Raw genomic sequence first — 27,874 nt, 5'->3', positions numbered from 1 at the left:
AGGAGTGTCTACTTTGGGTCTGTTCACAGAAAAAGAGCAGTCAGGCCTACACCCCAGCTTATGTACACTGTATGGTGTCAGCAGAATTGTGGGTAAGAGACTTCTTCCAAGTATGTACTACTGCCATTATCTAATGTCTGCTTATAAAGTCAACACTTTTTAAAAATACATTTGAGGGGCGCCTGGGTGGCGCCCCTAGCCAAACGTATTTTAAAATGTTACGTGGTAGAGTAAGAACACAACTTTACATCTTCCAAGTAACAAAACAAGGTTTGGGGGTAAGTCGATTTATTGATGTGTTACAACCCATCAACCAGACATACTTAAGCACAGAGGACTGGGGTTCAAAATCCTTTCCAGAAACTGGAAGCAAGAATAAAAACCACTATGACAATACAAAACCATTGTAAATTTTTAGGTATTTTCCCTTCAATATTTTAATAAACATTTCTTCTGGCATGTATTTAAGTGAACATGATCTTAGAGTCTTCACTTCTTTATTAAACATGATTTTACAGTCAGTCTTCGCTTATTATTAATTAGAGCCACTTTAAAAGCTATAAACTTGTTTGTGGAGAAAGCACTTTTTGAAGCGATTATAGTACTCTCTCATAAAATAGGAGGTACGCCTGTGAGTTCAGGACTTTAGTTGTCGGCACAGCTTGCACGTGCGTGTCACTGATGTGAAACCACTGCCCTTTGGTTGACTGCATTTCAAAATCTGTCAGGAGAAAACAAATGGGAAGTTCCGTTATTTTTTGGTTTGGCCATAATCCTCTGAATGCCAGAATTTCCCACGCCCTCCTACCTTGTGGAATATCACCGTGGAGAACAAGATTAGAGAGGTGACTGTTGGCAGCTCTTGCCTTTGCATAGGCAGTATAATGCCCTGACCTCATGGTGCCACTGTGTTCAACGACTCCGTATAAGGAATAAAGTACCCTTGTGTTTTCTTCCGCGACATTCTTTCAAAATGAAGAGAATTCAGAAGTTAGTTCTAGTCCCGTTTATAGATGCCATGGGCAAGATAATTTAAGCGAAGGCTTTCTAACCTTTGAGAATGTAAAATCATTCATGAGTCTGACCTTGACTACTATTTTCCCCCTACAGAGTAGTGTCACACTTAGGTTTTTATTAGAAAGTCACCGTTGCGGTCTGCCAGAATCACAAACCAGAGGCCACTTGCCTCAATTGCCGCTTCCCGGCCCAGATACTTCAGTAACCGAACTTGCCAGTTTCCATAGGAGTCCTGGGCTCTGATAATTGTGAGATACCTTAACAGCTCTATCGTTCCAGTTCCTGCCGAGACTGTAAGCCTTTGACAGCAAGAGGATCGCGTTTAAGTCGTGCCCCAACCACCCCTTATGTTTACAAACGTTCCTCAGAGATTTGGCTTCTCAAGGGCTCACTTCCACTAGCTAGATGGTGGAGGCTGCTTATTCTTTTAAGACCCCATATGCTACAGGGTTGACTGGTGACAAGGACAGGCATTCTCTGAGCTGGGGCTGCTTTCAGACAACTATTCCACTTAGGTTCTCTTGTAAAAAGTCCCCCTGAATGGGCATCATTATCTGTCAATAATACTGACGTCTCTTTAATCTGTGGCCCCCTCTTCACAGAAGAACTTCATCCTTCACTCCAAGTCCTGTCTGCTTCCTTAGGGACTTCAGTTGTCCTTCAGTGAGCTTCTCAGGATTTCTCCTGCCATCCCACTTTAAGTGCCAGGCCTATATTCTGCAATCGATCCTCACCCAGAACTGTTCAACTTCAAGTCTTCCCACTTTTCTAGTCTCCGTTCACAAGGCTTCCGCTCTTCCAGTTCTCTCACCGATCTCCCCTCTCTCTAACCTAACTGGATCCTGGAGTCCTCACTTTCTCCTGGCCGAGGAAGCCTCTCTTGGCCTCATTCCCCTATCAGGTCTGTGTCTTCACTGCTCAAGATGGCAACAGAACGGCAGTGTCAGCATTTACCTGAGGGCTTATTAGAAATGCAGAATCTTAGACCCCCACCCAAGACCTACTGATGCCCAAAGGACATGCATATTAAAGCTGGAGAACTTGAACCATGTGTATCAGTCTTACAAATAATCTCTCTTAACACCCACCACCAGCCTTGCCAGCACACTGATCATAAAACTCCAGGGGCGGCTGGGTGGCTCAGTTGGTCCAGCGTCTACTTTGGCTCAGGTCGTGATCTCACGGTCCATGAGTTCGAGCCCCACATCAGGCTCTGTGCTGACAGCTCAGAGCCTGGAGCCTGCTTCCGATTCTGTGTCTCCCTCTCTCTCTGCCCCTCCTGTGTTTCTGCTCTGTCTCTCAATAATAAATAAACATTAAAAAAAATTTTTTTTAATTAAAACAAAACTCCTTTCTGAATCCTACGATGAACCTTCCCAACCACACACCCAAACAGCTGCTATTGCCAGAAAGCAAAATTACATATCCCTGCAGATTGGTAAACTCACTGAGGACTCATCAGGGTCCCCCATGTGACTGTCTAATCTTGGAACCTGTTCCCTAGTTAGCTCCTTAGTTCCACAGCTATCCTTCACAGCAACAGGCCCAGTCTTTAACCACTCCTATAGCCTCTCCTTATCACCTTTATTATTCTCTGTAGCTGACCTCACCTCCCACTTCAGGAAAACAGATAAAACCTACCCAACTGTAAGTTGCCCATTCTCAGGAAGATGAAGTATCCTGTCCCATTTGTTCGGAAACAACAGTCCAACTTAGTGTCCTCATCCCCGCCCTTCTGGCTTCCTCCAGGGTCTTGCTTAGTCAAACCTCTCTTTTCTGTATCTTTAATTTCTAGATTTTCCTCTTGCTCTGCAAACCCACCTAAGTTTCCCAGACTTAAAAAAAAAAAAAAAAAAATTGATCTACCACTTTTGCTTTTCAACAATGCCTCAAACATACCTAGATGCTTTATTTCCAATATTGTCATTCATTGCTCAATCCACTGAAGTCACCAATACTTCTTAAAATTTTTACCATGACCTCTATACCTTCTAATCCACAAATACTTTCTAGGTCTTTTTCTCTGATATGCTGACACTTGAGGCCACCCAGTCTTCTCCCTTAAGCTTGAGCGCAGGGCAATGTAGGCAAACAATGGATTCCTAATACCCTTGTGTTCAAACTAATCCAACCAAAGGTATTTCTGCTTACTGGCAAAAGTGGCCCTGCACCATGGTGATAATATAAAAACAATTACAATTCACTCTGCCCACCAGCTCTGAAATACCTTTCTTGGAGAATTTTAAAATTTTAAGTTGGGAGGGAGGATAGGAGAATTTCTATCATTTCAAATTCTGCACACAAATTATTGTTTATACTGAAGCATTTGAAATCCGAATATAATCCTACAGCTTCTCCAATTGTCCAAATTCTTCAACACGGAGATCTGTCAAGATCGTTGGTGGTGTCCTCCTCTTCTACATATGCCTCTTACACCCCTATGCTCACCAGAGTTGTCATTAACCATCTCTTCTCTTTCTCCATGCTCTACACAGGGGATCCTAGCCTCATAGTTTTAACCATCACCTATGTACTGATTTCCAAATCTTTATCTCCAGACCCGACCTCTCTGCCCTGAGCCTCAGACATGCACATCTAAATGTGTCCCCCTGAGTATTTCAAAAATACCTGAAACTCAGTGTATCTAAAACCAAATTCATTATCCTTTCTCTACCTCCCAACCTGTTCTTCCTCTATTTCCTACCTCAATGAATGGTACTCCCATCTACCAAATGCCTCGTCACTCAAGCCAGGCCTCAGGAATCATGCTCAACTCTTTTGTGTACCCTTACCATCCATTTCAAGGCCTCTTCCTCCGCTTCCAGAGCCTGTATAAGTCATGAGTCTGGATAATTTTACCCCATGAAATATTCTTTCAAGCTTGCCCTCTCCTATCCTAAATTAAGCTCTCACCATCTATTGACTAAATTAATTCAACAGCCTCCAAACTAGAGAGCTCCTGCCTAAAATCCAACTTCCATGCTTCAGCAAGTAACTCGTATAATAACACAGATCTGGCTGTCACCCCACTGCTTTAAACTCTTCAGTGGCACCCCACTGCATACCTAATAAAGCCCAAGTTGCTCACCATGATAATCTTCCAAACCTCACTGCATCTCACTGCTCTGGCTTCACCTCCCAACATTCTCTAGCTTTGTACCAGAAGCTCTACAACTGCTTCTACTGCTAGTCCCTACCCCCCACCATGTCATTTTACTTGTCTTTGCTCTGGCTGGTCCCTCTGCCTGGAAAACTGAATTTCCTCTTGACCCATCACACTAACTCTTACTCCTGTAAAGAGTGGTTAAGGTGTGGTCTACTTCACAGAGCGTTTCCTGAACCACCAACATACTGGGTTAAGTGCATACCACCCCCGCTCTGTGTCTATAACACTCAACCATATTAAACTGAAATTACTTGGGGCGCCTGGGTGGCTCAGTCAGTTAAGCCTCTGACTTCGGCTTAGGTCATGATCTTGCAGTTTGTGGTTCGAGCCCTACATTGGGCTCTGTGCTGACAGCTCAGAGACTGTAGCCTGCTTTGGATCCTGTGTCTCCCTCTCTCTCCCTCTCCCCTGCTCGCTATCAAAAACAAATAAACATTAAAAAAAAATTTCTTTTAACTGAAATTACTTAATGTGTCTGCTGATCTTTAGTTTTGTGCCGTCAGCTCCCAAGACAATGTCTGCCACAATTAATAGAGATTCAAAAAATTAACTGAAATTAACAACCTAATAATGTTCCAAATGATTCATCACAGATCTTGAAACTGTAATGGTACAAAGATCAAAGGCCCAGTCTATTCATTCTTATCAACCTCATACTTCAGTGAGTTACTGTTGGGAGTATCTGGAAAATAAGCTATGATTTCCCTTTAAAGGATTTTCCCAAAAAGACCACTTTCACCTACCTTACATTTAAGGGTACAAAAAGGAGCCAAATCTAAGATTTCTGGAAATTTTATGTGTTTGTTAACTTTGCGTAGGTTAAAACCAGCCTAAAAAAGAGAGACAACAGATTGAGTTATTTTCCTAGAAAAGCTGTACACATTAAGTAAACTGTACTCCCACCCCAATGCACAAAAGAACACCAACATCAAACCCTAGCTCAGTCTTCTCAGGAGACTCTTTTCTTTCTGACCACTAAATGATTTTTGCGAAGTGCACACCAAACACACACCCCACACCCCAACAGATTAAGAAAGCTGCTCCCAGGGCACATGGGCTCAGTCGGTTAAGCATCCAACTCTTGATTTCAATGCAGGTCATGATCTCGTGGTTTGTGGGTTCGAGCCCCGCCTCAGGCTCTGCACTGTCAGTGCAGAACTTGCTTGGGATTCCCTCTCTCTCTGCTCCTCCCAAGCATGCATACATGCTCTCTAAGTAAATAAATAAACTTAAGAAAAAAAAAATCTACTCCCATGAGAAAATTCTCAGTGTTTCTGCTTTAGCCATCCAGAAAAGCCACATTAGACCAGAGGTTTTAAGTGCTTAAAACTCAACAACTGGAAAATACTTTCCTGCACAACACATCCTCTCGAGCCTCCCTCCCTACCCAAGCTTAGTGCTTATTTCAGAGACACCGACCCAATTAATCAAACCCATATAACAACCACAGGAGGGAATACATTCTTAAGGTTCTTTGGAAATTTGGAACTGAGTTTAAAACTTGTACTGCTTACAGTAAAAGTCTTCCAGAAAAAAACAGGGTCACCAAAATGATGAAAATCCAAGGTATCGATGTCTTTTTATCAAGGGTCAGTACAAAGAACGTACCACACACACAACAGAAAAATAGCACTAATTTCTTAACTGTGAAATACAGCTAGTACACTGGGCTTTTTTTTTTAACCTGAAATTAAGGATAGAGTGAGATACTAATTTTACTAAAAAGAGCAACATGAATTCTAGTAAAACTGAGGAAGGATTGTGCCTAAGTTTCTCCTCCACCTTGACGGGTATCTTCATCTAAGCTTTTGTCACACCCGTATATATTTCTTACTTCCCTACTTTTTTGAAAGTTAGAATTAAGAAATAACAGAAAACCAAAGAAACACAGGAATATAGTGAGACAGTAACAAATAAAGCATTAAATATTTAAAACAAATTTGAGGTAACAAAAGGGTACCTGCTGAAATCTCTTTAAATGGAGAGTGAGAACAGGAGGAGCAAGAGAGATTAGCATCTGCTTTTTGGCATTGGTATAAACATGTTTCCTTTCACCTAAAGAAAAAAAGAAATTTTAGCAGTGTGGAAATGGTTTTAGATTTCTAAAGCATTCACATTTACTATACAGTCATTTCAAACATCTCAAGCAATCATCTTTAAACTTTCTGGAAAGGGCCAGATAATAAATATTTTGGGCTTTGTGGACCAAGAGGCAAAATTAAGTATATGTTGTAGGTATCAGTAAAAATTTCCACAAATTCCCACAACTTTTCACTGATGTAATTCTAAATATAGTAACAAATGAGTACGACTACAGTCTACTGAGGGAAAAAATGAAATCATTTTTGGACAGATACCATTTAATTGGGGCTCATACTTAGTACTGCCATCAGATCACTTTCAAATGTTCATCAATAAAAACATGTCTAGACCCCATACAAAAACAGATGGCAGACCAAACTTGGCCTGTGGACAACAGTTTGCCGATGTCTGCTCTAAGGCGAACAGAACTGCTATAAAATCAACACAATTTACTATTTGTATTGACATGCAAATAAATAAAAAACTAGACCTTTAAAACGTTTCAACAACTCTAGGAAGAATCCTTAGGAATCCACAATCCCGCCTTACCCCACTTACTCAAGCTCAAAAAAAGGGGAGGGGGGTGTTGGGGAGAAAGGGAATTGTCAGTATTTTTCTGTTGTATATTTGAGGGAGGTTAGAGAAAGCGCTGTCCTCCTAGTACCTGGCACTGGGCATATCTCATGAGTACACTGATGAAGTGAAGCTTCCTGGATACAAAGGAGATGAGGGCCATCACAAATGCTGACAGGAAACTGAGGATGCAAAGAAGTAGCCACTATCTGTAAGGGTAAGGACCCTGTTGTGATAAATCCCAGGGGGATAATTTGGCCACAGAAAGAGGTGTTGGAGAGTGAACTGTCCCGCTCTATCTGCTGTCAGGCTGCCACACAGCATCAGCCACTTCAATCTGTCTATCCTTCTACCAAAATATTTACACAGGAGAAGGAACTTCCAGATGCCATCCAAATCCTGATACAACTACAATAGCAGTACTCTACCTATGCAGTGCAAAACGGGCCCCTGAACATGAATTTCACTTTCAGTGAGAGACTCCAAATACCTTTTACGTTTGCCTTTGGTCCACTATACTGTCTCCGGGTGCATACTTCACAAAGCAGTTTATTTGCATCTCGAAGTTTCTCATTTCGGGTGAACTGATATAAACAATGTTGGATTGAACATTCATCAGTATGGAAAGCTTCCCTGTTTGCAAGAGTACAGAAAGCAGTTTCTGGATCTTCGTTTACAACTTCATATACCTTGGTCCCAGGAGAATGACTCTCATTCAGAATCTCTATATTTATTTCATCAGGTTGAAGAGCAGCATTCAAGTTAAGGTTTTTGAAATCACTGGAAATGTCCACTTCTCCACTGCTCCCTTCTGTCAGATAGGCACCATTTAAATTCCTAGGACATTCAGTGGGAGAAGAGGCCAGACCCTCCAAATCATTATCCATGTTGACATTTCTCATATCTACTTCCTCTGTGGATTTTTGATTGTCAGTTTTATTTTCTATCATTTTTTCTTGGCCATTCAAATCTTTCTGATTAACGCAATATTCTTTATGTGTGATTTCCTCTTCTGAGATATGGTTGGATTTAACATCCACTTCTCCCTGAAGTGACATTTCAACCTCACATTCATTATCTTCAGGATGGTCGATGGTACAGATATCATTTAAATGAAGAACTTTTCCTTGAATTTTTTGTTGCCTTCGTTGGTTCTGTGCAAAAAGCATAAAACGTTTTTTAAAAATAGGAAGAGAAAGAGTATGCATGTACCACATCAGGTTTTCTTGCTTATCAATCCAAAATAAGTTTATAAGGAAGAGTTCATTCCCAGAATTCTGATCCTAAAAGTTCCTTTACTATCAGGGATCAAAGAAATTATGAAGAAAGTTCTTTAATTTAAAGCAGGAATAAACCATCACCAATCATCAAAATACTATTACACAGGGCAAATAAAACTGTGCAAGGCATGGTCTGTGCTCTAAGAGAAGTGATCTAGACAGAGCAGTGGATGAGACGGTAACTGTTACACCTAAGCAGACTAGTATGGAACCAAGCAGGGAGTCTGACTATACACACAACAGGCATGGGTATACCCGTGCGAGTTATGATTATTGGGTCAAAGGTTCACTGAGGGAAGAAAAAGCAAACTGAAAACTCAAGGATGCACAAGTACAGGACTGCTTTGGGCAGGATGGAGGAGAACATCCCAGGAAACAAATAGCCCAAAATTAGGGAGGAAGCAAGGAAGTCTCATGTACAGAGGACGACAAAGGACTTCCTTCCTAGAAGCATTTTATTTCCCATTTGCAGCCCATTTCCTCATAGAAGGGGAAGGCATTTCAGCACACTCTTGTCACTGGAATGCCTGAAGACTCTAGGTAAAATGACAGTCCCTGTGAGGCTAATCTGTAATTCCAGACGGCTGAAGGACAATACGCAGGACACATTTTCCAATGTGTTTTGGCTAAAAACAGTTAAACCATGAAAGAAAAATGGAGAACGGACAGAAGACAATAGTGCAAAGGAAAGGGAACACAAACGACTCAAACATAAAAACATACTTCACTTATGTTAAACGAAATGGAAAATAAAACTGCACTGAGATAGTATTTTCCATCAGACTGGGAGAAGTCATAGAACATAACTGCTGTCGAGGATGAAGAGAAACAGCAAGTCTCGTATGCTGCTGGTGGGAATATAAATTGGTACAACCTTTGTGGAGGGCAGTTAGATTACAAATGCAATCCCTCTTCTCAAAATGTGCCCTACAGATGACAGGTGTATAGGATTATTCCCTGCAGAGCACAGGTTATTACCTAGCAAAAGACTACAAACCTAAATCAACAGAGGAGCAGTTAAATGAACTATGGTTACATCTATAAAACAGAATAGCATACAGCTGTTTAAAACAACCGACTCTTTATATCCTGACGCAGAAAAATCTCCAAGAGTCTAATTAAGTAGAAACAAACAAAACACAAGGTCCAGAACAGTGTGTATAATTTTTTAAAGCAGGAAAAACCAAGACTACGTATTTGTATTTAATCCTATTTCCCAAAAAACTTTGGAAGGACACGTATGAAACTAAGTAAGTGGTCATCTACGTCGTAAGAGGACAGGCTTGGTGGGGGCCTCTCACTGTACATCTTTAGAGATTTTTAAATTTTTAAATTTTAAGAACTCAAAAAATTGTTTAAGATGGACTAAAATTCTTAAAAGTTCTCACAAGTAATGCAAGATAAAAAACAAAAAAGCACAACCTTTTCTTTCAGTCACTCAGACTTCAAACGCAACAGTTGCAGATATAAAATTAGAAAAGCATAGTTTTCTTCCCAGTTACCCACCTTGGCTTGCTTTTTGGCTTGCTTCTTTGCTTTTTTCTGTAAGTGCTTACTTGTTCCTGAGGGAATGTCATTCCTCTCTTTCATGTAACTGTCATTATCTTTCTCTTCCTCGCTGTCTTTATCTTCATCCTCCATCGTCTTTTTCAAATTTTTATCATTTATACTTTTCTTACCACTCTTAAAATATGGGCCAAAAATAAAATTTTACAACTACTATTTGGTGAAAAGATTTCATGTTACCTAAATATTTTTCTACTATTTTACACTACGTTTACTTTCCACACTGTTTGAAAATATATCCAAGACAAAATTCATTCATCTCAATTACTAGAAAGCAATCCTCACATACTGAGAAAACAAGCAAACAAACAAAACAGTAAAAAAGACAACTTTACATGCAAGTTAACTAGAAAGGAATATAATGAATGTTATTAGGTACATGCTCTATCACACTGTAACTGTGTCTGTTTCTAAATGCACTTCGTGTTTATCAGTGATGTACTTGTCCCACTAAGGCAGCCCTTTTTATCTTTCTCCTTTCCACGTTAAAGAGTTTTAGAAAAAGAGAAAATAAAGTAAGTTTGGTTTAAGACTTTAATCACTAAGTAACAGTGATTAAAGGGACCCCTCATTCATATTAATTTGAATAATGATTTATCCAATATTCATAACGTGTTTTCTTTTCTCCAACTACTACTTGATAGGAACCAAATTGATATGGCTGAAAATTGAGATACTCTTATTAACGTGTATGAACTGAAGACTTTAAAGGATTTGTGTCTATTCTTAAATAATGAAAAGAAATAGCAACTTTTAATATGAAGAAAAGACTTCCCTATATGTATACCAATCAAGTTAATTATCTATAAAGAATTCTAGACACACCAACTATCCTCTTTAAAAAAAAGATATTTACCCTAATTTTTATTCAAATCTTTAAAATTCTTCTATCTTAAATATATGTTTAAAAATTCCTACAAGGGCTAATGTACAAACTTGGAAAAAAATTGACGAGGCTTCCATTATAAAATCTAACACAGGGGGAAAAAATCTACTTAAATAAAATAAGTTGAGTAAGTCTTACCTGATCATCTAAAACTGGTAGAGACAAATCAAGGAAAGATTCATGAACCAAAGAGACCTTAACCAACCCAAAAAAAAAAAAAAAGGTAAAAAGAAGAAAAAGATTCACTTTAGACATTATATAGTAAGATCATGGGGGGAGGGGGACATTTTAAAATAAAGACTTAAGAAAATGAAAAATTATACAGCATTGAAAACTTAGGGTTAGGGGAAATAAATTAAAATGTTAAACTAACTCCTTTCAGATCTAAGGGGCGGGTTCATAGTCCCAGGACAGAACTATGCAGATTTGGGCAGTTGAACCAAGAACAGCTTATAAAACTAGATACTTCTGTTTTTGAAGGACACAACTCACAAACTACACTGCATTAATCTTAATGCGTGGATCCAGTCCACACCACAGCAACTTACAGTTCTGCACTCATCACACATGATTGTACTAGTTAGTTCACCACCAAAGATGCGGTCCACAAAACTTGGTACGGATTTTTTCTTTTCATAATCTATAAAGGGAAAAATGTTTATCAATTACCCTTATATAATTAACTGAGTAAGTTAAAACTATTTACTTACCTAACTTTAAAATTTTATTTTTAATTCTGATCCCATAGGCTTTTTCTGTTCATAATTACTATAATTTTTATTTTTATTTTTATGCTATCATCAGCAGGATATATTCCAATTTTGAGCATAAACACAATGTAACACAATCGTGTCTTGTAAAAAGAAAAAGTTCTCACCCTAGATCTAGTCAGTGCAAAATAAACCATGCAAGTCAGTGAGACTTTCTATCTATCAATATCCCCACTATTAAAATGAACAGATGGGGCTAAGCTACACGATATTCAAGACCACTTCTAGCTCTACCATTCTAATATTCAGTAGCAAACACAGGAGAAAATGCATGTAACTTGTTTTACGAACTCTAAGACTGAACTCCATTTAAAATCAAAACAAAACACAAGAAAACCATCAGGAAAATGTTTCAGACAAAATCTTTCTTTTGATTTTTCTATGTTCCCAGAAATAATCTCGGTAAGTTTTCTTGGTAAGTTAGTGTAAGGTGACAATTTTACTACCTGGTCACCCAATTTTCTAAACACAAGAAATGTATCACCCTTATTCAAATGACAAATCACCCTTATTCAAATGATTCAAATCACCCTTATTCAAATGTACCCATTTGTACAGAAACACACTTGATGACAGATAGTGCCAACAGGGCAGGATTCTCTCTGTCACTGGCCTGGCCCTAAAGGACACCAAGGAGGCAAACAGGTGCTATGTGTTGATTCTAAACTGTGATTTACAAGTGTGCCTGGCTGGATTAGTTGGTTGAGCATCCAACTCTTGATCTCAGGGTCGTGAGAGTTCAAGGCCCACATTGGGCATGGAGTCTACTTAAAAAAACAAACTGTGCTTTACAATATGGTAGCCACTAGACCTTGTGAATATTAAATTTAAATTAATATTAAATAAAAATAAAAATTTAGCTCCTCAGTCACCCCAGTCACATTTCAAGGGTTAAATGGCCACATGTGGCCAATGGCTACTATATCAGACAGCATAAATACGGAAGAGTTCCATTATCACAAAAGTTCTAGTGGACTGATCTGTCCTAAACCTTTAAATGCCACACAAAACAGTAATAATGAAGTTGGTTCCACAATTAATAAGCCAGCTACTGACAACTCACAGACAAGTCTAATTCACATATCACTGCTCATTAGAAATACAGGTGACCTTCGAACAACACGGGTTTGAACTGTGCGGGTCCACGTGCGATTCTTTTCAATAAATATAGTAAGTACTCAAAATGTATTTTAACTTCCTTAAGATTTTAATAACATTCTTTCCTTTATTATAAGAACAAGAACACAGTACATAATATATATTACCCATAAAATATGTGTTACTTTACTGTTTATCAGTAAGGCTTCCAGTCAACAGTAAGCTATTGGTAATTAAGTTTTTAGAGTCAAAGTTATATAAGTAGATTTTTGACTGTGTGGGAATGGCCAGGGAAAGGACTGGTACCCTTAACCTCTGCATTGTTCGACAGTCAACTGTGTCAGCTTTTGAAATATAAAACTGTGATGTCATCTTAGCTCTACCTTTAAAAATTTCACTACAATAGTGCATAAAAATACACCAAAAGTTAAATTTTTCCAAAATATTCACCCTTGGAATTCTGAATAATTTTTTTAAATCAATGGTGATAAAGAAAAATGTATGTTAATAACTGTGAATTTGAAATACACGTGCCAATATCTTGTCCTAAGATACAGAAGAATTCAACTATAGTGTTTTAGTTCAAAAAGTCAGACATTACCTTTAACTTTATTTTTTAGTTCTTCATCCAATTTTTCAGTAGAATTACCAAATGCTTTAAGAATTCCTTTACTCACTCTCTAAAAGTAATAAAATGGATATATATATACTATTAAATTTTTAAAGGTTTATAGTTTGTTTTCCTTAGAAAATATGTAATCAAGAAAGTGATCAAGAATTAGCTCCCCAAACTTACTGAATAAAAAATAGTATTTCTAAAATCACATTTTCAAAACTAATTCAAGGAGCTAAAAAGAATTATAAAACAAGCACTAACCCCTGAACAAAGGCACTGTCTTACTTCAAGATTTTAATCTATTCAAACCAAAGCTTGTCAGCACATGCCCACCTCCTTTGGAAAGACCACTGAAATATCATGTCCTAGAAGCAGACTGTTTAAATGAGAGCTACAGGGGACTCTGGTCCTCAAAGCCAAGCGCCATCATTACTGGGTGACCCTCAACCAGGTAATGCACTTTTTCCACATCCCAGTTTCACAATCTATGGAGTGAGAAAATGATTAACAGCATCTACCTCACAGAAAGGTTGTGAGGACCAAGTAAGGAAATGCACATAAGATTCTGAGAACAGTGCTCGACATAAAATAAGAGCAAACTAAATATTATCATTAGTTATCACTTGTTATCACTAGTCTTATTATTACATTTATTAATTATACTCAACATCCCCAAATACTTTACTTTATATCCTGCAATTTGCAGACATTTCTAAATGTAACTATGCTCCCTGACTCTTAAAAGTGAACGCACTTCCTAGATTCAAAAAGCTGTGTTAAATCACACTCAGAATAAGAGTAGGAATGCGCTGCAACTGGGAACTGTTTTGGGAGAAACATTTTCCAACGCTTTGGAGCTCTCTGGTGTAGGCTAGTACGATAGAACTCCCAAAGAACAATAATGCTCTAACCAGCAAGGAAAACAGAGCATCATGAAAAGGAGAATCGTTTCTAATTCTCTTCATTCATTCTAGTGATAAAACATACTGGTTGAAAACACTGGTATAGAAAAAAAATTTTAAATACAATGGCCTCAGTAACTAGCTTTCATTGCTTTAACAATCCTTAAGACCTCAAATGACAGACAAGTTAATGAAGATGGGATCATAAAATATACGGGTCGAAATATGCTAACTTGTTGTTCTTCTGCTCTCATTCCATCCAATAAATAGCGAAGCAGCTCCTGGCTGTCTTGCTGCTGATAGCCTTTAAACCGTACTGCTCTACAGAAAATAAAAGATAAAGAAAGAAAACAAAACAGAAAAAAGAAAGAAAAAAAGCAATGATGAGTCTTTTAAAATATGAAACTATTTTTACAAAAATCTTAAGATCATATCCAAAATCTCAGAGTGTTGCAGTTTCTCAAAATTTCCCTTTAGTTCACCAACATCCTTGGCAGATTTAATTCTCACATAAAGTTCATATTGTTTAATCCAAAAGAAATAAACCACACTATAATACATTTACTGGGTTGACTTCTAACGCTACTGAGCTTTTCATATTAATTCTCAGCATCTTACTGAGGCACTGAAAACAGAATCAAGGCAGATACTCACTTTTTACAGACCTGAGAAAAGAGTTCTTTAGGTGTCACGATTCCTTTTTTGGTCTCTTGCATCTCATTAAGAAACTGGCTCATGGCTAAAGTAAGAGGGCCTGGAGGCTCAAGGTTTATTTCTAAGGGTTCCTGAATATGGGAATAAAAATTGCTTTCTTCAGTCAAATTTTGGAAACATTTATTTTACGAAAATGTAGCTAGTATTGCCTGCATTGCCAGTGTTCCTGACAAAACTGTCCCATTTAAAAATTCAAAATGTACATCAGGAACAACAGAGAAAGTTCCTGGTCACTGACTATTGATGAAGAATTCAGTTCTACTGTTTTAGTTTTAGAGTATCAGGAGCTTACCACCTAAGAACTGAAAGAGCCAGAGCAAAATATGAATAATTAAAAAAGGGTAGGAGACACCTAGGCACCTCAGTCGGTTAAATGTCAGACTCTTAGTTTCGGCTCAGGTCATGATCTCACGGTTCATGAGTTTGAGCCCAGCATCGGGCTCCATGCTGACAGTGTGGAGCCTACTTGGGATTCTCTCTCTCTCCCTCTCTCTCTCTCTGTCCCTCCCCACTCGTGTTATCTCTGTCTCAAAATAAATAAACTTTTAAAAAAATTGATAGGGTAAAATTCATTTGGCTACACAGCATTTAAGTCACCTTAAAAGCTGTTAAAAAAAATAATGTATGCCTAGGGCTTCATGCATATCAACAACTTTCCCAAGAAGGACACTGAACGCTAGAGCACAGCAGAATATGACATACACATAGCAAATAAATCTAAAAGCTAAATCTATTAGCCTGAAAATGTTTAACTCAGTAGCCTAAAACAAAAGCAAACAAAACAAACAAAAAAGGTGAAAATGAGCATCAATTCTTTAAAATAGCTTAGAATGGCAGGATGCCTGGGTGGCTCAGTCGGTTTAGTGTCCAACTTCAGCTCAGGTCATGATCTCACAGTTCATGAGTTCGAGCCCCACACTGGGCTTTGCACCGACAGCATGGACCCTGCTTCGGACTCTCTGTCTCCCTCTCACTCTGCCCCTGCCCTGCTCATGCTCTCTCTCAAAAATAAATAAACATTAAGAAGTAATAATGATAGTAATTTAGAATGTGTATATTCAGAGAGGAAAATTACTGACTGTAAAAGAAAATCCTGGGGCGCCTGGGTGGCTCAGTTGGTTAAGCGTCTGACTCCTGATTTCAGCTCAGGTCAAGATCTCCCAGCTCATGAGATCCAGCCCAACATTGAGCTCGGCCCTGGAAGGGCTGAGCCTGCTTGGGATTCTCTCTCTCTGTCTGTCTGCTCCTCCCCTGCACGCGCCTGCAAGCTCTCTCAAAAATAAATCAATAAACTTAAAAAAAAAAAAAAAACAAAACTTAAAGTACGTACAGTTAGTGCCAAATCAGGTGGTTCAATTTTTACAATTGTTCCAGACATTTTTACTTCTTTTAGTAGTTCTCTCAGCACTGGTGTTTGTGACAAATTCTGAAACGTAGAATGGAAAAGGAAAGGAAAATTATTTAAAGGCAAATCAAATATTTATTTCATCATTCAAATATTTAAATAATTCAAGTATTTCTTAATGTTTATTTATTTTTCGGAGAGACAGAGACAGAATGCAAGTGGGTTAGGGGCAGAGAGAGAGGGAGACACAGAATCCGAAGCAGGCTCCAGTCTCCGAACCTTCAGCACAGAGCCCGATGTGGGGCTCTAACTCAAAAGAGCTGTGAGATCATGACCTGAGCCGAAGTCAGACGCTCAAGTGACTGAGCCACCCAGGCGCCCCTAAATAATTCAAGTATTTCTTAAGTGTCCATTCTATCGAAACAGAAAATCACTGTCAACACTGCAGCCTTTATTATATCTATCTCAGGAAACAAAAAGTAACAGCAGGCTATTCTCCCTACTTTATTTGGCTCATAAGTACTTCAGTTTAGAGTTTACTCATCACTTCAAAAGGGCACTACCTACTACCCAACATGAAGTAGTTACCCTGCCAAGTATTTGTTTTTGTACTAGGTTATCCTGTGTTTCCCCCACCCAAGTGGCAGAATTCAAGACCAGCATGGCCTCTAACGCACCCCAATACTTAGCACAGTGTTTTATTGTCATGCGAAGTCAACCTTTCCTTAAGTATTCTTTAAAAACCCAGAAATAAATTACTTGGGGGGAAAAAATACTGTTAAGTAACAAGCATGCAAAAACATCCTGTATTATGAGGGGAAAAAATTTCTTAATACGGGAAAAATTAACATTGGCACCTGCATAACTGCATTGAAGAAACATGTATTTCCCAAATTACTGAGTCCTTTCACAGTTATTTGGGAAGCAGAATTCGTGGAAGGATTTTCTTTAGCCAAGTTTTCCTTTTTTTCTCGCTCTTGTTCATTTTTACTCTCCTTTTCTAATTTTTTATTTTCAAGTTCAATGTTACCATCTTTTGCTGCTTAAAAAAAAAAAAAGGAAGAAAAAAGATTTGGCAAAATGTGTAGTACAACTATACCAAATGCAAAGTAATACTTGGGACAGAATACTAGAATTTGTGAATTTTACCCAACATCATTATTCACCAGCTGTTTCATTTTAAATGTTTTCTAACAAATATAAGTAAATTACCATCAAAAGAGAAAAATCAATAAAACAAATTCAGAAGTGATGTAAGCAACAGTTTGACAAATAAAACCAAACAGTTTATGTCTGGCACAAATCTTCCCTTTTTTACTACACAGAAGCTTTTTGCAAATGAGCAAGCACATCCTACTTTATGAAATTAGAGTATGAAACAATCAAGTGAAGAATGCAGACATGAAATAAATTTTTAAATGAAATTCCATGGGTCAAAAACAAATACTGAAGTTAGGAACAAACAATTCTGGCTGTGCCAAAGATACTTCTGTGACTGTGAAAATCAAAACAAGCTTAAAGCAGCAGATGATGTATGCCAAACCAATTTAACTATGTATGAAGAAAATCTGTGAAATACCTGGCCTTTTGAAGGAGTTACAAGCACTTCACTTGTATATCATCCAAATATAACAAAATACATTCAGTATGAGGCAGGTGTACCTCGAGGCCCCGACAGAAAGGGCATCACTGTTCGTTACTTACTCCAGACTCATCACAGACTCTTCATCACATCTGACTAGGTTGTTCCTCAGATTTCCTTCTGACACATACTTATCTCTGTTCCCACTGTTTTACATTCTTAACCAAAAATAGTTTCATAGTTTGAAATAAACCACAATTAATGTTATTGAAGTTTATGTAATGCCAAGTAGTACGGTAAATTAATCTAAATACATTCATAAGACAGGTAACATATACAAGTCAACATTACAGAGTATATTGAGAAATAAATAATTTTACCTGATTTTGGAGTTGTAATTCCAGCTTGTTTTCTAACATAATCAACCACCTGACCCAATCTGTTTGAACTACAATACTGGACCTCATCATCACATAGGTAACACCTGTGTCCCAAAAGATCACAGAGAAGAAAAGTGACAAACTGTCAGCCAAAAAAGGGGACAAATTATAATTCCTGGAACCCAAAGTGTGTAACAACCAATTTATCCTATTAAAGAAAGTGAAAATAAAAATTCTGTGTTTTCTTGAAGAAGACTATCCATAGTGTCCAAGATTTACTAATAGGAGACCATTAGTAAGGTTAGCCAGAACCATGGCTATATACAAACAGGGTGAAAAAAACTCCAAATATTTTACTGAAATGGATATTTACAATATTAAAGTCAAAAGTTTTTTTCTACACAGATTTCAAAATATAGATCTACATCATCAAAATTAACAAATCTTACAACTGACAGATGATGTTCAATGTACACCACTGTGTAAATGGTTTTTAAAGATGTGAAAATTTGTTTTGATGATGTTACAATACAGGAAATATACACACCAGCACCACATTGATTTTCACGCAAATTAACTGTCAAAATTTTACTATATTCTCACTTCATCTGAAATTTGTTTTCAGTGTCCCAATTTTTAAATAATAACTGACCACATGCCGTTTATAGTACCACAAGCAAGAAAAACAAAAGGATGAAAGATTTATGTCTTCTACACGCAACCATTTCTATGCGTGTACAATACTAAGCAAAAGGCACACAAATATGACATTCTCTAGCCTTCTAAAAGTGATGGTATTTAAAGAAATTCTACAAAAATTTAAACCTTCTTGCTCCCGAAACATTTCAAACACTCCCATTCTCCAATACTTCAAACAGTTTCCAGTCAACCGACAGGCACAAGAGTTGAAACTTACCATACACTCCAGTTGTCCAAACTAAGAACCAGACAATGAGGTTCAGACCTTGGTGTCATATAGTGCTTCAATGCATGCTGCTCCTGAGAATCTCTGCCACAGCCCTAGAGAATCATAATCAGAAACCTCAAAGCCACAGTCGTTCACCAAGAGAATTCATAATCCCTAATGCACAAGGAAGTGGCCTGAGAAACTGTCATTCTTACAATTTTGGAAATGAGATGTTAGATTCTAGACAGAGTCCAAATTTTGTGAAAACTTAAATAGGAACAGGCAACTGAGGACAACTCAGGAAGAAGGTATTTAGGAACTGTGCACTCAAAGTACTCGTCTCCAACTTGTCCTTTCTAGTCCCAACTACACCATGCTAATGAAGTCTTTCACTAGGTATGGTGGGAGCAACTTAACGGCTTCCTAAGCATTTTCCTCACAGTCGTATTTTTCAGTTTATTGGTATCTAAAACAAAGTTCTGTTCATACACTCCATTCAAAAATTACAAATTGCTTTGAAACCCCTAATTAACAAACCTGATACCATCTGACCTCAACCTATGTTTCCAGGGTTAACTCCCATATTCTCCTGTATCAAATCCCACCCAGTCTTCAGGATCTAGCTCAAAAGCCACCTCCTCTCAGAAGCCTATGCTTATTCTCCCGGATGAGAAAACACTGTAGTCTTACTGTAAACAAATTCCTACAAAACATGGTGTAAATTCCTTGTGGCATTCTTTATCTTCCACTTTACTTTAAAGTTACCAATGTTTGTATCCTTTCCTCCCCTGGACCATAAATATTGAAAGTCCAGAAAACAGAATTAATCTTTCTGTTACCCAAAAAATGTAGCAAATGGAAGGAGGTTAATAAGCATTAACTGAACAAGTAAATGGGAGATTTCCACCTACAAGATGTAGAGGCCTATTCATAAAAGAACTTGACTGGATTTTCTGCTTTTTGCCGGTCAAATCACTGCTAAGATATATCTTCCCTGTGTATCTATCTGAACCAGGCCACCAACTAACTCCACTGGATTGCACTACAGAAGTGGTCCTGTTTCTATAATAACGAAAAATATACTTTGAAGGGGAAATGTTCGTCAATGGTTTCTAATCTTTTAACTACGATATCAACACTAATGATTTAATTTATCCCACTCAACATTCGATTCTAAAATAAATAAGTTAAAATTTGACATTAATTTTGAAAAATATAACACCATTTGAGATCACCTGAAACCTAAGAATGAGATGCCCTGTCTTGAGAGAATCACCTGCTAACAGGGCAAAAGGTAACTAGAGTAGGACAAAAGTTAACACTTGATAGTGATACTGTCTTACCCTTAGGAATTAAAAAGATAGCAAAATAAAATATATAATAAGAAATGTATTCTGGAAAATTTGAAGTAACAATTCTCACCTATATACTCACCTATATACTTAAGACCTTCAGTGAAAACCTTTCAAATACAATAAATATGTTCTTTGCTAACATTCAGATATCGTCAAATTGTCTGACCCATGAACTATCACTATTCCCCTATTGGAATGGTTAAAATAAAGTCATGACAATACTAAATGCTAGCATGAATGAAGAGAAAGTTGATCACTCATACACTGCTGGTAGGAATTAAAAAACATTACTCTGGAAAAGTTTGGCAGTTTCTTAAAAACTAAAAATTCAATTAATACATGACCTAGTAATTGCACTTTGAGGACATTTTTCCAGAAAAAGGAAATCTTAAGTTTACACAAAAACTTGTACACAAATGTTCATAGCAGCTTTATTTGTAATCACCAAATTTGGAATGGGATCAGCCCAAATGTCCTTCAACAGGAGAGTAGTTAAACAAACTGTGATATACCAGGTATATCCATACCAGGAAACACTATTCAGCAATAAAAAAAAGAACTACTGATGCACACAATTTAGATGGCTCTTCAGGTGATTAGGCTGAGTGATAAATGCCAATCCAAAATTGCTGTATACTGTACGATTCCATTCACGTAAAATTTTTGAAATGACAAAATTTTAGAAATAGGGAACACATTAGTGGCTGTCATGGGCCTGGGCGAGAGATGGCAGTGGAGAAGTGGGTAGGATTTAGAAAGGGCAACAAAGAGATCCGTGTGATTTCAAACTACTTGGTATCTCGACTGTGGTGGTGGATCCATGAATCTACTTAGGTGACAAAACTCTACAGACATCTATGACGTTTGTAAAATGTTGCCACTTGGAGAATGGGGCAAACTACATAGAGATATCTCTATTATTTCTTATACTGCATGTGAATCTATAATTATCTCAATAGAAATTTCAACTGAAGAGGGAAAACAAAAGTTCTCTGCCTCATCTTAAAGCTTCATGACAGGAATGCCTAGCAGCCCAGTTGCCCAAAATATGAACCTGACTTGCCACCACTAACAGAAACTAAGAGTCCCTGACCTTCAGCACCATGGCAATATCTGTCAATTGTTCTGTTACTAGATACCCTCCATCCCCCACGATGAAGTTACCCATCCCCCAGCTGCCATAAATGTGGCCTGCTCACAGCTCACAGCTCAGTCTGTCCATCCGCAGGAATTATCCTCAGTGGAATGGAGTTGCCTCGCCTAAGGTTAGTCCCCCTTCTCAGGGGCATCCCGCATCCAATGCTTAGCCTACGTACAAGTACAAAAGCCTGGCCCCTTGCCTCAATTCAGAACCTCTCTGAAGGCCAGAGTTCATCATGGGATCAGGTGAGGCCCCATCGCACTTCCACTTTAGTTCAACTTCTCCCTGTGCTTAATCCTGCTTCCCTAACTCTCCTCCAGGTTGTGGTACCAGGAAGCACTCTGCAGTAAACCACCTATACACAAACCTCAGTCCCCAGATTTGTTCTCCAGGGAACAGGGCCTATGCCAGCTGGTAGCCTACTCACCCAAACTGCGATTTTAGGTAATACCTTCTAAAATAAATTCAAAGAGTTTTACAAAACCCCATGTTGATCAAAACCTAAGCATACCTGATGGCCACATTTAAGACATAGCCAAACTGAAGGGTTTTCTTCCGTTTCTTCTTCAGATTTATCTTTTACTTTATTGTCCGTCTTACAATCTTGACAAATATTCCATTCCACGTTCAACAAGGCCCTTTTCAAATTACCTTGTTCCAATCCTTTTCTAATGTGTCTGCACGTAGGTTCTATTAAAACAAATAAAAAGGAGTAGGTGAGGTAAAATATGGCTTTCTGCGGTTAATCTCAAAACTTACCATTCATGTGAACATTAAAAATGAATTTACTCCATTAACAAACTGTTAATCTAAAAACTTAAATTCCTGTTTGATGTTTGAATATTATGATTACGTGAGAAAGAGATTTTACACAAATCTGAAATTTTGTTTTTTGAACTCCTAGGTACAACCATCACCATTCCAATTCCAATCACTTCAATTTATTTAACTATTTCCTTTAAAATTAAGGCTTTTATCATATTAATTATCCCCTTTATCTTAAAAGGTTCACGGAGAAGGTCCTTCATTCAGTCAACAATAAAACTATCGCAGGGCCAGCACTGTGGTAAAGGCCAGGGAACCTAAAAAAGACCAAGTCGCAGCCCTTCTCTTTGAACAGCTTATATTCTGGCAGAAGCAGATAAATAAATAAACACATAAGAATCTCCAAAATGTGCTAGAGCAGTACAAGAAGGGCTAGAAATTAATAAAGTTTACATACAGGAGGCAACATCTGTACAGCCTTAATAACAGTAATAAAATGTTCTGATATTAAGTACTTACTATGAGCCTAATACTGTACTAAATGTTTTGCATACACTATCTCATTTAATTATCAGATGCCCCCCTAAAAGAAAGACACTACTATCCCCAAAGACAGATGAGAAAACTAAGATTTAGTGCCCAAGATCACATAACTACTAAGTGGCTATGCCAGAATTTGAGCTCACATCTTTCTGACTTCAAAGCTCACACTTGAAGCTATGAACTCGTGGAGTGAAAAACAACTGAAAAGGCCACATCCCATGAACAGAGTATGGAGGTATAAAATGTCATACTGTCTCCTCAGACTGGCAGTCACACGTGTGTAAAAATGAGCAGCGGGACCTGAGACCAAAAACCCTGTTGGGACCAGATCAGTAAAGGGCTCTGCAAGCCACTCTAAAGTGCTTCAGTTGTTTCAAGGACCCCAGAGGTTCAGAAACCAGTCAAGTGGCACATTTAGCTTACGCACAATGAACTTGCACCAAAAGAAAATAAATACAAATGAGATCATATTAAAAAACTACTAAATCCCAGCAAGTGGCCAAAGGAACACAAACTAAAAAAACAAAATACTCTTTTTCAACTAGCAAATCAGCAGGTCTTTACAAATGATACTAGCCAGTATTGATAAAGGTTGGGGAAACTGGCACTTTATTTCACTACTAGTGGGCCTGTAAATTACTACAATATTTTTGGAGGGCATTTTGGCAACAGAACCAAAAGAGCCTTGAAAACACGTATGCCATTTATTTCAGCAATTCTACTTCCAGAATATGTACGAAAAAGAGAACTGGATGTGCACAGAGATTTAGCTACAAAAATGTTTAAGATCACTCCATTCATATCACTGAAAAGGTAAAGATTACCTAAATGTATAACAGTGGGGAATTACCTAAATTATGAAATCAGCACCCATGGTCCTTACATCAATGGAATATCATGCCATTAAAAATGTTGTCAAGGGGTGCCCGGGTGGCTCAGTCAGTTAAGCGTCCGACTTCAGCTCAGGTCATGATCTCATGGTTCGTGAGTTCAAGCTCTGCATTGGACTCTGTGCTGACAGCTCGGAGCCTGAAGCCTGCTTCAGATTCTGTGTCTCCCTCTCTCTCTATTCCTCCCCCACTCATGTTCTGTCTCTCTCTCTCTCTCTCTCAAAAATAAATAATAACCATTAAAAAAAAATTTTAATGCTGTCAAAACTATTAAATAACATATAGATATAAACATTAAGTTAAAATGCAATTACAAAATGATAATGTACACTTTGATCCCATTTGTACATATTAAAATATATGTCCATTTAGGGATATAAACATAACTTTAAAGATTCAATTGGTGAAATATACCTAAAGATTCAGAAGAATCATCAATTGGAACAGTTTTTCCCTTTGTCCGTTTCTTTCCCATGTTGGCACTTTATGGATTACTTACTGACACAAAATAACAATCTAGAAAACAAGATAAAGTTAGCTTGACAAAAAAAAAAAAAAAAGTAGGTTTTATATTTCTCTAGGAGACAGTAATATAACTAAGCCACATACTTTGCACGTCCATCACACTTTGTAACATACAAAGACCATTCACATATTATCAGTAAGAACTCTGAAGGAGACAGGATAGTATTACCCCTGTTTTTCATAGCTTAGAAAACTGATTCTTAATAAGGTTTAGAGTTTGGCAATGAATGTAAAGGTCAGGAAAGAACCTGTCTTTCTTGAGAAATCTCAGTACTTTCACACTACTGGGAATTCAATTTCTCACTACATAAATGTGGAATGGTGGTAGGCACTTTGAAACAGGATAATGCCCCTTCCTTCTAAACTATGCCTCTTAGGTCTGCAGTCTAAACTGATCATTTCTCCAAGAAAAGTTTAAAACAAGTCTGAAGATAATCTACTAAAGGGAGTTAGAAAATTTACAAATTTCAAAGCCAAATATAAAAAGCCGAAGCCGGGACACCTGGGTGGCTCAGTTGGTTAAGTGTCCGACTTAGGCTCAGGTCACGATCTCATGTTTCGTGAGTTTGAGCCCCGCATCTGGCTTTGTGCTGACAGCTCGGAGCCTAGAGCCTGCCTCGGATTCTGTGACTCCTTCTCTTCTCTGCCTCTCTCCCACTCATGTTCTGTCTCTCTCTCTCAAAAATAAATGAATGTTAAAAAAAAATTAAAAAGTGATCCACTGTTCCGCATTTCCCACACCAGGACTTCCTATGGATAATAGCTGAGAATTTATTACAATCACATTCTTGACTGTTTACATTATTATGTTATTGCCAAAATCAGTTTGGACAACTATGACAAATCTAGCTGCACATCAAGTCTTCACCTCCTTAGTCAACAATTCAAAATTAGAAAACATCAAAAGCACTGAAAGTACATCCAGGTCTACCTAAATAATAATGATTTTAAAAACTTGTTCTTCACATAGGATAACTTAGTGCCAAAGTCAATTAAATGACTATAATAGTTATTTTACCTGGAGTGCTTATTAAAATTCTGATTACATAAGTGAAAAGTAGGACCTGGAAGATATATTTTGAAAACACTTCCCAATTAATTCTGATACTTAGCTGTCATCCTGTCCTGGCTTAGCATCTTAGAAATATTCCTCTTCTAGCTCTTAATTGGTTAGTGTAAATATAGTTAATTCAAAACAGTGGAAAATGAGTGCCACATCAAGTAATTATTAAACTTTCCAAGGATCATCTAAAATGTAACAAGTTTCCATGTCTACAATATACATGAATTAACTAACAACTAACAAAAGAACACAAAGTATATGGATATATATAAAACTAGGGTATACTTTGTGTACATTTTGTCACCCTAAAATAACATGTTACATAATTTATCTTATTCAGAATTGTAGATTTTAGGGGGGAAGAAAATAGTACTCAAGTTCTTGCCTCCAATCCAACTGCTCTAATCTGTGCTGCATCCCAGTACCAGATAGATCTAATAATACCATTTTCATCACATCCATGCTCCTGAGCTGTACATTCACAGTCCTTTATAAACTGTCCCAATACTCTGGTAATCCTGACTCTCATTACTTCCCCCAAAAAACCACTAAAGTGTAATTAGATGGTGCTTTCCATCTTCCAAGCCATTTCATAAACGTTATCTTATTTGATTTTCACAACAACCCTTTAAGTGGGGTATTTTGTTATAAGAAGGAACTCAGAAAGAAAATGATGAAAGATCACAGGGTGGCAGAGACGGATTGAAAACACAGATCTTTCATTCCAAGACCACCACTATTTACATTCCAGTCAAGCCACTGTCTCCCCTAATGTCCCCTCCAAAACACCACGGCCCCACCTCTAGGCCTTTGATCTCTAGCTGGGAGTTGTCTCCATCCATCCAAATCTCATCAATCCTCCAAGCTGTCCCTTTCAATGAAACTGTAGACAACCATTCTACTCTAAATAAATCTCTCAACTGAATTTCCCCAATCTTTATAATGTGCACTACTCATTTTGTCCCCTAACCTGATACAATAACGGGCGGCTTCTTAAATCTTTGTTCTGGACATGTGTTATTTCTGTCTGGAATCTAAAGTTCTAGGAGAAAAAGAAAGGTTTTAGGCATTTCTTCCGAATTGCCTAAAGCATCTAATGATTGTTAGTACATAGTAGGTCCTCAGAAATACTTCTTGCATCGAAATAGAAAAAGAGCATAGTACCTGAGACATAAAGGTGATTACAAGGCGCAAAGGTAGGCACACATTAGAATGAAGCAAACAGGTTCCTGGGAAATCAAAAAGGTAAAGAATGAAGAAGTCTCCAGTAGTGAAGACAACAGAACTAGCAAATCTGGTTTGAGGAGTGGAGTAGCCCAGATTCCAAAGAAAAACTTCAAAGACTAATTGTAACTAGTACAGGGAGAGGACAGTAGGGGGTCACTGCAAAGCTGTGGAAAACGCTGCAGTAAATCTTTAGCAGCTATTAAAGGGCATCAAATGAGTCGAGAGAAGAGAGTGGTAAGTACCATCAGCTATAAAACATCAATAAACCTATTAAGTTTTTCAGGCGAGTCTTCAGAGGAGAGTCAGCTTCTTAGCCAAATTACTCTTTGCAGGACTCCACACAAAATGTAAATCAAAGCTGGTCTTGCCAGCTCGCATATTAATCCAGTTCCCTTCCCTTCCCAGTCTTCCCATACCTGCTCGATTCCATTAAAAAAAAAAAAAAGTGGAAGTATTTGGAAAACTTTGTCAGCAAGTCTTAAATATGGCTTTCAAGTTTGGCACAGGTCTGACCTACCCTAGGTTCACTGACTCGGAGAGATGACAGATCCTGCTTTTCCTACTAACCACCATATGGACACGGCAGCAAACCCAACCGCAACCAGTAGGGTGCTCCGGGCCGCGCGGCGCCCATCACACCTCCCCTTCCCTTCCCTTCCAACTGCTCCGCATCCACGGAGAAACCTTGGGGTCCGGGGTCGAACAGGGCGCCAGCACCGACAACTCATTGGCCAGCTCCTGGAACTGACAGGACATGAAACCAATGAGAACGCGGTACCGGGCCGAGGCCAGGTAACGTGCTTAAGGAAGAGGAGCCTTCGAGAGGAGAACGAGGTCAAGGCAGGAAATTCGGGCTCTCGGAACGCAGGACGTCCTGCGAGCGGTGACTGAGAGTCAGTGGGAACAGAACTCACCCACGGCGACAGCGCCCATAGCTGCATCCCCTAATGGGCCTTTGGGCTGGACAGCCAGCTCCGTCTTCCTCCTGGTGACAGAGACAGCGACAGAGCCGAAGCCAGAGTGACCGCTAGAAAGCAACAACTTCCGGTACGCGGCATTATGGGAAGTAATTTATCCCCAGGGGCCGGCGGAGCCCACGCTATTTTATCAGCGCCTGCGCGCGGCTCCCTCCGGAAGTTCAGATTCAGCTGCTCGGAGGAGTCTAGCAGTTTTCCCCACTCTGGTTAACTATGGGGTTGTTTAAATGCTTCGGAAGCTTAAGTACCTGATGGTGGTCAGAGTATTGGAATCTCCTTGATGGGTTACCTTATTCATATTACATCTGAAGGGTGGCCAAGAGGGTGACATTTACATTTCATGCAGTTCCCCTAATTCTGTCCGATCGACTTCTAAAGTTAAGTACGTATATTGTCTTGAACTAATCTTGCCGAGGGAGGGTAAATTTTTCAAACATTTACTGTGTTCGTTTTCAAGATATGTACGTGCCGAGCCCCTTGTGAAGTGAATTAAACAAACAGGCT

At 38.4% G+C, this 27,874-nt stretch overlaps 1 protein-coding gene across 7 annotated transcripts; it reads right to left on the bottom strand.

Moving 5' to 3' along the window:
* Window positions 1-271: 271 nt before the first annotated feature.
* USP16 (ubiquitin specific peptidase 16) lies at window positions 272-27,441 on the bottom strand. Of its 7 annotated transcripts, none has more exons than XM_086675803.1 (19): window positions 27,308-27,424; window positions 26,331-26,395; window positions 23,993-24,094; window positions 21,892-22,070; window positions 18,894-18,997; window positions 17,978-18,081; window positions 16,873-17,057; window positions 16,001-16,096; window positions 14,611-14,741; window positions 14,190-14,277; window positions 13,040-13,118; window positions 11,119-11,210; window positions 10,709-10,765; window positions 9,625-9,801; window positions 7,329-7,992; window positions 6,144-6,238; window positions 4,927-5,013; window positions 809-965; window positions 272-721 (listed from the first exon to the last, which is right to left on the bottom strand). In XM_086675803.1, exons 3-19 carry the CDS (start codon window positions 24,051-24,053, stop codon window positions 597-599), a joined length of 2,481 nt encoding a protein of 826 aa, XP_086531929.1. In that variant the 5' UTR covers window positions 24,054-24,094; window positions 26,331-26,395; window positions 27,308-27,424; the 3' UTR covers window positions 272-596. The 7 variants fall into 7 exon arrangements, with proteins under 7 accessions (XP_086531929.1, XP_086531930.1, XP_025769918.2 ...); XM_086675804.1 differs by lacking the exon at window positions 27,308-27,424 and adding an exon at window positions 26,911-27,117; XM_025914133.2 differs by lacking the exon at window positions 26,331-26,395 and having other exon boundaries at window positions 27,308-27,441.
* Window positions 27,442-27,874: the final 433 nt, after the last annotated feature.

This window comes from Puma concolor, chromosome C2, assembly GCF_028749965.1.
Source record: "Puma concolor isolate L17-30 chromosome C2, mPumCon1.1.hap2, whole genome shotgun sequence".
NCBI classification, from domain to species: Eukaryota; Metazoa; Chordata; class Mammalia; order Carnivora; family Felidae; genus Puma; species Puma concolor.
The sequence above is the reverse complement of the archived record's forward strand: the minus strand, read 5'-3'. Positions and strand labels throughout refer to the sequence as shown.